Source organism: Falco naumanni, chromosome 3 (assembly GCF_017639655.2).
Source record: "Falco naumanni isolate bFalNau1 chromosome 3, bFalNau1.pat, whole genome shotgun sequence".
In the NCBI taxonomy this organism is placed as follows: domain Eukaryota; kingdom Metazoa; phylum Chordata; class Aves; order Falconiformes; family Falconidae; genus Falco; species Falco naumanni.
In genome coordinates, this window is record NC_054056.1 from 70,470,165 (window position 1) to 70,483,757 (window position 13,593).

At 41.5% G+C, this 13,593-nt stretch overlaps 1 protein-coding gene across 1 annotated transcript in view; it reads left to right on the forward strand.

Annotated features, from left to right (window-relative positions):
• Window positions 1-13,593, forward strand: part of MAPRE2 (microtubule associated protein RP/EB family member 2) — an 89,052-nt gene continuing 75,459 nt past the window's right edge. Inside the window, exon 1 of the mRNA XM_040586172.1 lies at window positions 1-149. Within this exon, the coding sequence (XP_040442106.1) occupies window positions 78-149 (72 nt within the window). The 5' untranslated portion in view covers window positions 1-77. The remainder of the gene's footprint in view (window positions 150-13,593) is intronic.

A 13,593-nucleotide genomic window follows, 5' to 3' on the forward strand; every position in this document is an offset into this window, starting at 1 on the left:
GACAACTGTCAGTTTTATTTAACAGGGTTTTATCTTAAAAAAAAAAACCCAACAAGGTAAACAAAAACCAACCTATTATGTCAAGGCCTCACAAAGGTTCCCATAGTGGGGAAGCTCTTTTACATGAACCTTTGAAACAGCAAGGTAAGGTAAGTCATGGAATCTGCTTTACCGTTTTAGTTCATTTTCTCACATAATATTTCTGTGGCAAAGAGCTGAGTGTTACTGTAATTTCAAAGGTCTGTATTATCTCTGCTGTTTATAATTGGAGTTATGTTCTCTATTGTTTTGTATTGCTGTAGCACGCACTCAAATGGAGTAAAAACAACCTTATAAAAACATCCCCAAACTTATTAGAGTTTGGAGAGGTTGCTATTTGTCATAGGGTGGTCAGGCTTTCAAGACTGATGACTTTGAGGGCTAATTTGCACCACCTCTCTACACCACTAAGGTTAATGTGGCTGTTGCAATTGTGCTGCTGTTTGTAAGTCACAGCAATATTAATTTCTCAAGCATACAAATAAAAGATATGCTATGCTTTATTGCACAATTGCTGTGACTTAATCATGACTTTTTGATACACCCAGGAATCCTGCCGTGATTTTTGGTTTGTACTGTATCATAGTTTCCTTATGTATACGTGCATGTGATTGCTTGTAAGTTATTAAGCTCAGCATAAGTCTCGTGAGTTACTGTGGGTGTCCCTCAACAGGATTAGGTGCTATGAAAGTTTGTTTGCTCTTCAGCACAGGTGTTTGTGTTGGTACGATAATTCTGTAGACAGGTCTGTATCAGTTTGCAAGGTGACTGGGTGAAATTTTTCATAATCATCAAGTAAAATGCATTGTATCAGAAGTGATCACAACAATGTAGGTGTGTAGCATGGATGTGTCAAGAATGCTGGTCAGCATAAAAAAATACCTATCTCATTAGGCTGCTTATGTAGCTCTGGGCTTATTGCTGGTGTGATGGTAAAGCAGGATTGTAAGGAATTGGAGAGAGGGGCATGAAAGTATCTTCAAAATACTTTTTAGGACCTCCTTTCAGGCCTTTGGGAAAGAGGAAGATAGTCTGGTATCCTTCAGAAACTGAATAAGCAACTAGAGACAAGTGTCTTAAAAGTTAACCTTTTCCTCCAATTATTTTATCTGTACAAAACTAGATCAGAGTAATAAGCTTTCTCTTGTGAGCCTTCGGTTTAGAAGGAGTAGAAGTCAATGATATTCTTGTTTTTCATTGTGCCCAAAACATGGGAAGTGTTTGAGGGTCACTAGTCTACTGGTTGTTCTCCATGTACTATACAATTATAAATACCACGTGCTACAAAAATAACCAAAGTAATGGCTTCCACAAAACTGGTGGTGTTGATGGGTTCTCTTTTTCAAGCTGTAAGCAAAACTGTGAAATAATGTAGCCAGCAAAAAGCTGACTGATGGCCTCTTGGGCAAAATGGTATGACATAAGTTGGAGAGGATGTCAGAGCATTTTGACTTTGTGTGATTAGTGGACATGAGAAAATAAACACATCTTGCATTTGAATAGATGCGTTTTCCACCTTGATAATGCTGTGGTTTTTCTGTGGAGCTTTTGCTGTCAGTATTAAACTTGTAGAATGCTTCACTTCAGCAGTGTAGTTATTTCTGCTTTTTACCATGTGTTTTTACTGATATGTAACAAATTGTGGCTGTGCTGGATTGTGGTGAGAGGAGCCTTGTTTGACAGCATAGTCATCTCCTGCAAGGGAGTCCCCTTGTTTTATCCATTGACATTCTTCCGGGAGGCAGACATGCTGCAGTTAAATTGTTCGTAGGTATTTTTAAAAGTGCCTGATGTAGACAAAACTGTTAAAATATTTGCTGTTAATGTTTTGTTGTGTCAGTACAGTAAATGGGAGAGATGAAAGAAGAGGGAAAAAAAAACATTAATAGTAGCAGAGAATCGTAGATGTCTCTGCTCCTAGACGCTTTTGGGTAGGTTTTCTGAATCAATGAGGAAGCTTGAGTTTTTTCAAGTGGGTAACGTAGAGTGAGCTACTTTTTAACACTGCTGCATAGCTTAACGTGTTTGTAAAGTTGGTCACTTCTCTAAGCAGGGATTAAAGTGTCTTCTGTCATTCTGGGACTTGAAAAGCAATATGTATGGAATAAAACACTTATCCAGTGTAATTCTGACACTAACCTGCTATTCAGCGCTAACGAGTCAAGGGACACTAACTGTCCTATGACTTATTACTTACTATATTTCATAAGTCTAGATAAATCTTCAAAAGGCTAATTATGAGTAGCCAAACTACAAGCCTGAGAGTGCCATCTTCCTCTCCTGATTTGATTTTTTGGAGCTATGTATGTACTAAATGCAGAAAGTCCTCAAAGATGACTTCTTGGTGGAGAGCTGAGTAATTGAGAGACAGATGGCTAACAGCAATCTCTTAGTAACCGATTCCTTGAGGTGGTGTATGAAGACTGACGCTGATAGCTGGATTGCTCTGACAGGGTGTTCTGTTAGTCCCTTCACATTTCAATATTTTTGCTATCAGAAGATTCAAGCACAAAACTTCAGTGTATTTGGGTGGATGCTAAAATTAAGTCTTGCTCTGGATTCTCCCACCTGAATCCATGCATGGTAACATGAGCGTGTTCAGAGCTGAGCTGGGGGAGGGGTGTGGGGTAGCTTGCAGATTCAGCAGGGGTGGGTGCAGGGGTGATTGCTGAGAAGGGGCTGGTGTGGGTGGCCTGAGAGGGTCCAAGGGGAAGAGGTGGGTTTCCAGGAGGATGGGGAAGGCAGAGTAGAAGGAGAGAGAGGCCCTATCACAAGGGCAGCTTCTGAGTCTCATCTCAGCCACTAAACCTTGCTGGCCCTGCATCTTCGGTATCTCTGCTTGTTTCCCATCATCTCTTCCACTACCACCAAGAAAAGTGAGCTTTCTGACTCCTGGATGAAGACAGAAATGCATTTTTCTCTATATTCCTGGGTCAGCCAAAGTCAGTTTTATCTGTATTACTGAGAAGACCCAAGCTGACCCTACTTAGCTGGGTGCCTTACTGCTTTATGAATCAGCACACCGCTGTGGATTTTCCTGTTCAGCTATCATTTATTTAGATTGTGGAATCCTGAAATCAGAAGGGTTTTACAGATCCTAAAATTAATGCATTTTCTTTAATGTGACTGGATTTCCTTAAGGAATATTTTTTTCTTAATGCAGTGCTGTCAGAGGAAAGAGTCAGCTGGCTTTTGTTGCCCTGTTTTAGTTCAAGTCCAACCAAGTTGCTAAGTTTAAACAATAAGGCTTGTAGGTTTGAGTTTTTCCAGTGTTTGTCCACCTGGCAATCATGCATGTGGGCAATAATTTCCATTGCAAGGAAGAAGCCTGAAGTTCAGCTCCTTTGTGCAAACTGGAAGGAGAATCGCAAAGGATGTGGTACACAATGAAAATTCCTTAGATAACTGAGATATAAAAAACAAACTGAGAAATAGAACTACCAGTCAGATGTCATTTGGCCTGAGACAATGTTTTTTGAGGTCTGTTTATAAGTTGCTTGAAGGCCACATCAGGTAAAGGATGTGATTAGCATCCTGCCTATGGCTTCAGGATGATGTGTTGTCTCTGCTGCAGCAATAATCCTTCACTGGGATGCAGGGACTACAGGCAACATGTGATCATGTTAGAAAACCAGAGAGAGAAATCTTATGAAGGGCTTTTCAAATGACAGGGAACTTATTATGTAGCTGTGGAACAGACTAACAAGAAACATTTGTCTGACCGATGGCAGTGATATCTCGTCTTCCTTTGAAAGGAACACATAGCTGCTGGTACAGTTCTGGCCATTAAAACAATGTGGCACAGAAGACTTGATGTGGCTTTGTTACAGCATTCACTGTGCACTAGTGCAAGAAACTCGAAACACTGCCTTCCACTCATAGACCATGAAGATCTTAACCCAGGTCTTATTGAATTCATTGATACACAATAAGACATAAATAAAATGTGTACATTATGCAGTAGCCTAAATGCATTCATCTAAATCCACTAACATCGGTGGTACAGAGTTTAAGGCCTCTGAGCTATTTCCTGCATGTGTCCTGCCATGCAGTACGGTGTTTATGTATGGTTTGGGGATTTTTTTTTTTCTTGATGACTTGTTTACATTTGATAATGCACTTCCAAGACTCGAAATTGCAGGGAAAGGTTTGCTCGGGGCAACATCTGAGGTGAAAATGAATGGTATCTCTGCCTTTCTCATAGCCCTAAGTGTACAGGTTGGTCCTGGAAGGTGCTGGCAAGCCTGCTCGGAAGTATTCAATGGGAGCTGGGCATCAGCCTTTGTGCGTGCAGAGTGCTGCAGCAGCACCTGGACCTGGCATGAGCCTTATAGGGGAAGCACCCACTCTTTTCTATTATATGTGCATGAGGGCTGTTAGAGGCTTCCAGCCCACAAAGCTGATTCCACTAGAACAAAAAAAAATACATGTTAGAAGAAAAAGCACTTACCAACAGGAGAGAAATCTGGTGGGTGAGATTAAAGCTCTTTAATAAACATGCCTTCTATGCCCAAGGTATCCTGTGCAGTAGGGTCCTGCCCTCCTCTCTTTCCTAGTTCTCTAATTTTTTGGCTTCTGAAGTTGGAGAAATTCTGCGTTCTCCCCAGGAGAGTTTATTTTTACATCTTGCCGGGCTTGCCTCTTGGTTTGAGTCCCTGGCATGAGCCCAATACTTTGCTCAGGCATCTCCTGTTGTCCACTTATGCATCATGTTGACTTTGGAGAGGTTTTGCTCTCAGCTCTCACCATGATGTGCACCTAGAGCTATGCTCCACAGCAGTCAAATCGCTCTGTGTGAGTATAAACACAAAAACTCTGTGAGCTGGGTTCTCTTGCCATGCTACTGGGTGCATTTCCATTGGTATCAAGCAGAGACAGGCCTAGCTTCTCCGGGATGTGGACTGCCAAAACTTGTGATTTTATTTCAAATTAAGAAGTTGACTGTAAAAGAAGCAGCAACTTGAGTTCATGAAATGTAGTTCTTGCTGTCAGAAGACTGTTACGCTGTCCTGCACATCCTGTTTTCCTGCATGGAATAGCAGGAGAAAGAGCACAGCACCTCAAACAAGAAAAGGTTGTAAGTATCTCTACTGACTGAGGAAAGCAGGAGCATTTCTGGGATTAAAAATGGCACACTTCCCAGTGTAATGTTGTGTCACTTCATTAAGGTTGAAACAGCTTCAATTGTATTACTCTTTACACATCTTGTATATAAAAATGTATTATCTCAATCACTTTCATATTCTGGAAATTAAACTTCAACATTGATTTGTCATCAGAAAGGAGTAGGAAAGCTGAACCCTGACAGTCTTCTCTGGGATACAACAGTTTCTCAAAACCTACACATTACACTGAGAGAGAACAGAATAAAGCTGAAGTAAAATGAGGTGCTTGTGCTCTCAAAAGGCATTTAGTCTGATAAGGTGCCAAACAGTGTCATCTGAGAGCGCTGCAAAGATTTCCAGCTGTCTTGTGTATGCTAACTAAATATCTGGGTGAATTAAATTTTGTCCCTGGCAATATTTCACCAGACGTGACCTTGCCTGATCTGGTTAATCCAACCTTGAATGCAGCCTCTTGCAGTCTCCTGATAATAGTTTTGACCAAGACTGCCTTTCTCTGAGCATCCTACCCAATGCTGAAGTGAAGGACTGTGTTTGCAGAAGTGTAGCAGGGCTCTCCTCTCAGCTGCCTCCGAGCCCTGCTCTGTTGACTCATGTAGAAGGTGTGGTGTGTTTTGACCAGGAATGGAAGGGCGTAAGAGTTGCAGTAGAGTGCAGCAGTCTGAAACAGGCCCTGCAGGGAAATCAATCTTATGGGAAAGCGTAGGTTGAATCTTGCATTTTTGCTACGTGAGTTAACAAGCAAGCTGATTACCAAAAAGGGAGAAAAACTGGACTTACACCACGAATATACATAAACTGCTTATTGTTTTGTGAGAGAGAGACCTGCTTTCAGCTGATGCTGGATGGATGCTTCAGCTGCAGGCACTATCTGCTCACTTGTTCCACGAGTTACTACCTTGATTCACCGTGGACATGTTCAGTTCAGTAATACCTTGTTACAGGGACTTCCAATAGCTGACTGACCTTGCTGAGAAGGGCTTTGTTAAATGAGTGCATGCCTGGGAAAGAAGGATTTCATTTGCAGAAGTTTTATTTAGAGCCCCAAAATGCATGTTCACCTTTTGCACATGTATTTTATACCTAGCACTGTTTACTAAAGTGGTTGTGCATGAAAATATCTGACAGTTGCCATCTTGGGAGCCCTGGATGCAAAGACAGGAGATATGCAAGCACTCTTGCAGGCTCCACTGAACGACACTTTGGTCTCTCCAAATTAAAACAGCTACTAGGAGGCTGCTACTACAGAAAGTGCCACCGTTTGAAGAAAGTTTATCTGACAACATTAACGGGGTCTGGGTTCTCTAGGGCAGATTGCATGTACCTGAGAAGAAAAAGACTTGTTCTTCTGCACAGTATTTGCTGTACTGGCAGGTTTATGAAAAACCCCCGCAGCTAAACACCAAAACAGCCAGTTTTGTTTCCCAGTGTAAGGTAAAAGGCTTTGTCTTCTAGATGTGAAAAATTGAGCAGTGTAGAAGTTCAGTCTATAAGGGAAGTGGTGTAAATGTCAAATCAATCCAAAGTATCCATTTTTCCATAACTTCTCAGTTATGTGGTGACTTTTCTTGCTTAGTTTGGACAGCAAACAGAAAACATAAGTGTCCAGGAAAGGCAATGAGACAACTATCTACTCTTAAATTATGTATGCTACTGAAATAGGTTTAGTGCTCTTCCAAATGAGTACTTAACAGGCAGTGTGCTGGCAGAAAAACTTTCCAGAGCAGAATGTTGTGGAAGTTTAAATTTGATCTGATACTGTAGAGTAACTTGGAAACTTCCCAATTAATTTTTTCTAATGAGCAGAAATGATGGATGTACCTTCAAGGTAGTGGACTGGTCCACTGTGTTTGGTGGCCTTTGTCTATAGAACAACATAAAGGAACAGTAATTCCTGTGAGCTTTGCCTTGCAGTGACTTGGAGGAAATACTGCAGCTCAACACGACAGCCCAGAAACTTTTGATTTGGTAGACTTCAAATACCAACTATCCTATCGGAACAAAGCCGTGTTAACTTGAGGGGTTGAAGTTTGGCAGCCAACCCTTTGAAGCCCCTCCTGTATGACTTGCTTCAATTGTGTAGTGTCACGAAGTATCTAAATGACATACAAGCTGCCACTGCTACCTCACAGACTGGAATATTCAACTTGAACTTCACAAGCTGTGATCAGCAAGTGCTATAGTAACTGAAGGAGTAAAAGGTATTTATGAAGCTTTCAAATGCAGTCCCGCTCTGACGAACCCCCCCAATGACAGCTTTTGTTTCCCTTAATGTAGTGACCCATTTCCAGTTTCCAGCTTTATAAACACTCAAGGTCAGTTGACTCTGTGCTCCCTTTATCACATACACGTTTTACAATTTTTGCTCTAATTACTTGTGTGGAGTCATTACCACAATGCAGGTGTCCTCAAGTTTTGGTGCATTTTGGCTTTCCTGTTTTGCAGAGAGGGTGCAAGGCTGCCCCCTGTTTCTGATAGACCTTTTACAAGTCTGATCCTTACTGAGACTATAGGTAACTATTATATTTATCAGTGAAGTTTTGCTTCTCTTGATGATCAGGCAGAGCTACTGCAGTCTGGATAGGGTAAGCAAATCAGCACTTGCTCTTTGGAAACGTGAATAAATGCCAAATAACATTTCTCTGCCTACCTCTCATGTGATCTAATCCTATCAGCATACCCAGATCCTGTTACCTGTGCCAAACACGGCAATCGCTGACTTTGACTGTTTTCAGTCAAAATACGTGGAGAAGAGTGCCAAGTGATGGTGTGCCATTCCTCCACTTTGTAGATGAGTATGGCTGAAGGACTGATGCAAAACATGAGATACTAAAGGGGATCTGCCCCTCAGCATCTTGGAAAAGGTTTAAAACATGCCCTTCCAGAGAGTTTCATGACCACCTGGCTGTGCTTATGTCATTGAGACCACCTTACCACTTTTCTCCAGTGATTAAGTAATGTAAAAGATTAATGCAGTCCTTTGAGCGGAGATTGGCACCCAGGGATCGTTGTCACACTGTGGATCTATGGAAAAAGTGACTCCTAGGTGCCATCTAGGAAAACTGGATGGTTGGGACTGATCAGGTGAAAATGAGAGAGGAAAACACTTGGGTTTTGGTTTATGACTCAGACACGTGTGGTGATCTGTGCAGTACTAATGAGGTGATGCTACACCCTTCAATGTATCTTCAGGTGTCACGTGAGCACCTTATCTAAACAGAGGTTCACAGGACATCTCCACAAACTATAGCCCTACAGCCTTCATAGGTTTGTACATCTGTAATTAACTGCAAGTAATCCATTCCACTCACGCAACAGACTAGTCCAAGAACACTTTATCTGCTTCACCAGTGCTGTAAAGAGCAAAACTTGGTGGTTTTTTAATTTATATATTGGATATTACATATTATAAATATATTTGTATTATATTTTGGGATTTGTAAGTATTTAAACAAAAATCAAGATACAAGACTAGCTGTTCTTACTGTTGCCACAGATACTGGAATCGGTCTTTACATCCTTGAGTTAGTCTCATTTTCCAGTTCAGGAACTTGAGGCAGAGAAAGACATGCCAGAACTGTTGAAAGAGCTGAAATGACAGTCCAATACCCTAACGAGGGCTCCCTTGCCTGGGTAAGGAAAGCACACAACAAGCAGCCTGCAGTTATGATGTTTTTACACAGAATCATTGGATGATACAGGTTGAAAGAGCTCATCTTGTCCAACCCCTCTTCAAAGCCATCCCAAACGGATCAGGCTGCTCAGGAACTTGCTGGGTTCTGACTACATCAGAGACATTCAGACTTCCCAGCCTTACCAGACCCAATGTTCAACTACCCTCGTGATAAAAATGCTTTTCCTAACATGTAATCGGGATTTGCCCTGTTGAAACTTGCCTCTTGCAGTGTCAATGTGTGCCTTTGAGAAGATCCTGGCTCTATCTTCTCTACGCCCTCCCCTTAGGTAGGTGTGGGCTGCAGTGATGCATCCCCCTACACCCCTAAATCTTCCCTTCTTCAGGCTGGACAAACCCAGCTCTCTCAGCCTCTCCTGCAACATGTGCTCCAGCTCCTTAAATATCTTGGTATAGTAGACTGGGCTCCAGTATGTCTGTCACTGGTTTGCAGCTCCCCAGTACACAGGTAATTCACTTTTTCAAGCCCTGAATACAGGGGAATAACTACTGCCCTGGATTTGTAAACAGAATGCCATGTAGGATTGTCCTTCCTTACTGCACAGGCATGTTGCTGAGTCTTTTTCAACTTGTTGTCCACCCAGACCCCCAGGTCTTTTTTTTTTTTTTTTTTTTTTTTTTTTTTCCTCCGAAGTTGGTGTCCAGCTAGCTGGCACCCAACAAGGTCATACCTTCCCTGGGACAAGAATTTGCATACTTGCTTTTCAGGCCTGTCCTTGCCTCTTTCTTGGTCTGAAATAGCCATGGGTAGTAAATGTTACACTGTTCTAGAGATTATGTTTATTTTTCAAAGAAAGCTACTAATTCTGTAACTTAGCAAAGACCACCGGTCAGTAAGCCAGACAACTTGCAGGTGTGTGTCGTGCATCTGCAGGTGCATAGCAGAGCAGCGTGTTAGAAGAGAGGGTTGGTAGGAGCATTTATCCACCTTCATGTGGCCGCCACCGAAGTGATTTTTGCTGAATAGTGTCTGACATGTTTAATTTTGTTCACTCTCTGCAAAGAGAGATCTGAAAAACAATCCCAAAATAGAGGGGGATTCAGCCCATCTAATTTCAGGCACCCTGAGCTACCTGTGTTTTTTTTTTCTCCAGCATATCTAGAAATGTAAGGGTTACACTGAAGGGTGCTATTTAAATGTAAATTACTTCTTGAGTTTAAATGTGTCTTTTAAGGCTCTTAAACCAATTCATTCTTCTGAATATTTTCCTGGTCCTTAAGCTGGTAGATTTTATATCTGTGAAGCAGGTCTGAGAGTCAGTAACACTTATATGGAAGTTATTTTGGGGTACTTCCTACCACGCTTGTTCAGCAGGCCTGTTTTCAAAGAATATGAACCTGGGTAATTCAACATACTATGCCATCTGGACTCCCAGTGTTAAACACCAGGTTTTGCTCTCTTAAAAGGACTTCAGAAAATGTCTCGCGTCAGACCACAGATGCAGGTTTTTGGGTTTTGACCTCTGAATGTGTACTTTAATGCTTTTTCCTTGAAACTTTTTTTAATTATAAGTTGCTGATTAACCTAAAAAAAAAAAAAAATCAGCTGCAAAATGAAGCCTAAAGCTGGGCACAGGAAATTATAAATGTACTGGAAACTGGCGGTGGATTGACCTGGACCAAAGCAGTTGCTGGTATCTGTCTTCCATGTGTCTCTTACTCCATATTGAACAGGGAAAAGCTAATGTGTGTTCTGCCATAGCTCTGTGTACCCACTAGTCTCTAGCCTGAGGAGTTCATGTCTGCTTTTAAAACTTAATTTTCTAGGCCACTCAGTGGAGTTGTTCGCTGTACCTGGCCAGCAATACCAGCCAGTGAGATTCTGCCTTCCCAGCTGTGCCAACCCAACTGTTGACAGGGCCATGCTGTGTACTAAAATAGGGAACTGCCCTAGATTTATTATTTTAAATATGAAAAAAAAGGTAACTTTGAAATTGGATCCCTTTCTGCTTCAGAGTGGATTGGATTCAGAGTTGCTCCAGCAAAACTGAGGGGCAGTCCAGAGACATAAATAAGGAGCAAACAGTTAAGGCTGGAATGCCTTAAGGCAATATTATTGCCAAATTCTTCATAATGTGAAACCTTAGTCAGTTCTGGCTTTTCTTGCCTTGCTATAAAACACATGCATCAGTGCAGCATATCTTTATGTTTATAGAGAGAGGTACTAAAAAGAAATATGTTAAATGATTATAGTGTATGAAACAAAGCAGAAACCTGATCAGCTCTAGTTGTTCTTAAACAAAGTGCATTCTGTATGATGGTATAATGCCTACCAGAAAAACACATTAAAATACATAACGCATTGGTACATACAGAAGTGCATCAAGAATAAACTGCAGTCCAACATGCAAACCGTAGACAGGTGCCTAACAAAACTAGTGATTGTGTGGGATGTAAAAGCCCACAGACATAGGCACTAACAGTGCAAGCAGAACAGACTTTGTTAGCAGGACAGAAACTGAAAAGCAGACATCAATAACTGAACTAAACTTTAAAGGAAATGATGCCTCAAATAATTGAAGAAATACTGTTTTCTCAAAAAGAATCAGAGAGAAACTTTTTTGATTGAAATGGAGCTACAATGTGGCAGCCTGCTGCTAAATAGAAAGGATGATAACTACACGTTCTCATGTTTGTCCTATTAGGTCTGCCACCTACTGCTTGCTATACTGGTTTGGCATTGCTTGCTATGCCAAAAAAACCACGTTTGTCAAATCTGTCACACTAACTGACTAAAATCATATGAGTTGAGCTCTATTACACCCTTTTCAAGCTGGAAGATAATTACGGCATCTCAAAGTTACTGGGCAGGAAGATATTTGCTAATAGGAGGAGGGCAGGTAGGCTGCTGCAAAAATGCAGATGTTGCACTGTGGTTGGCTGGAGCTTTGAACGTGGTGTTATCTTCAGGACACATGGGTCTTGGAAACTTCTACAAAAGTTTGAGGAGGGACAGGAGAGGACAACAGAAATGACAGAAGTTGGTTTACTGCTCCATAGGGAGAAAAATCTAGTGGGTTCCCAAGTAGGCTAGAAGTCTTCCTGAGAAAGGATGGATGTTCTTTCCTACTAAGTTATGGAGTAGGGCATGCTTGGATTTACTTTATATGTAAATGACCAGAAAAAGATTGATCGCTTTGTAAATGCGAGGGAGGGAGGAGAGTTTTATAAGAAGTCTTTGGGATCTTTTTCATGTGAATAGGTGACTTGAAATCAGAGCACTGGCAGAGAAGCAGAAGCACTGGGACAAAGCCGTGTTTGAAATGACAAGAGTGAAAGGTGGGAAGCTCTGTCATACACTTGGTAGCAGCATCTTGCACCTTATGGGACTTCTTTCCTTGTGAAACACTCTGGGTCAGGCTAGGTTTCTCATGGTTTTGGAGTCAGAGATAATACTAAACTCTGTAACTTAACTTCTTTGCTTTGAGTCGTCATGTTTTCCATATACTGCTGCAGAGCCCAGCCCTGAGTAGGTGCAGAGGACTTACCCAGGAACAGTGAGACAGCATAGGGTTGGGCTGTTAACAGTAAGTTGAGAAATCTGCCAAACTGTGAAGTGTATTGGGGTTTTTGTTTTGGTTTTTGTGAATCATGCACAGCTCATAAAAACAGCAGTTCTTCCCTTTGACACTGGAAGCTTTAAAATTAATCTCTCAGTTCTTTTCAAAAGGAAAGCATATACAAATAGTGATATACACTGTTTTCTGATTTACACTAGGAGTTTGTCCATTTCTATAATTTGTCAAGCTATTCTCCACTCAGTAAATGCCTGGATAGCAGCCACAAGGGGGTTGCTTGAATTCTTTCTGTTGCTAAAAATAAGTTGGGTTTGAAGTTTTCTGTAACCACTGAGGATATTTGAGGCAATAATAGGTGACTGTCAGCCTATATTACAAATTGTTTTCGTGCAACATCGCGTTCCCAGTCCTTGGCAGGAGGAAGGAAAAAAGATCTGTGCAGTATGGAATAAAGCACCCAGTGCACTGAGACACAGTAGCAGAAGGCAGGGTTCTGTTCCTGCATGGGAAATACAGTTCCTGGAGACAAAGTTTTGAAAATACATTGTCAAATGTACTAGAAAGCATTTGATTTAAATCATCCTAATAACATTCCTAACTTGTCCTCCTTGGTCCTTCAGACTAACAACTATTGGTACTACTTTTCATAGCATGACTATATGATATGCCTCTACATGATGTACCTAGTTTTCTGCAGATCACCTGTACTGTTTTTTCACTTAGTTGCTTTGCTTTCAGCTTGCTTTCTAATATCCCTCTTCTCCAATTCTTGTTTTGTCTAGGTTTTTTCTTTTTTCTAATCGTATTCATTCAAAATAAATTTAATGTTTTACAGCATTTCAAGGGATATTGTCATAGAAGCCCCTTCTGTGTCTGTTTGTGTGAATGGGTTCAACAGGTAACTAAGTTTGTGGATGTAGCAATAGCCACCAGAAAACAAGTTCACAGAGGAAAAAAAGTATGCACTGAGAGTGAAAGCCTCCTGAGACCAGGTCCAGGTAAGCCCTGGAGAGTGGCAGTCCTGTTGAATCCACTGGACATCCCAAGATCCCACAAACTCCAAACAGCAAGAGTCTGCCAAACCTGTCTGAGGCCTCCGCTAGCACACACTTCCATCAGCAGCAGGCTGTGTAACTGAACTGCATCTGAGGAAAGTGACTGACAGAGGCTACAGAGCTGTGTGTACAGCCAGTAAAAGGAGGGACCACCTGTCTGACCC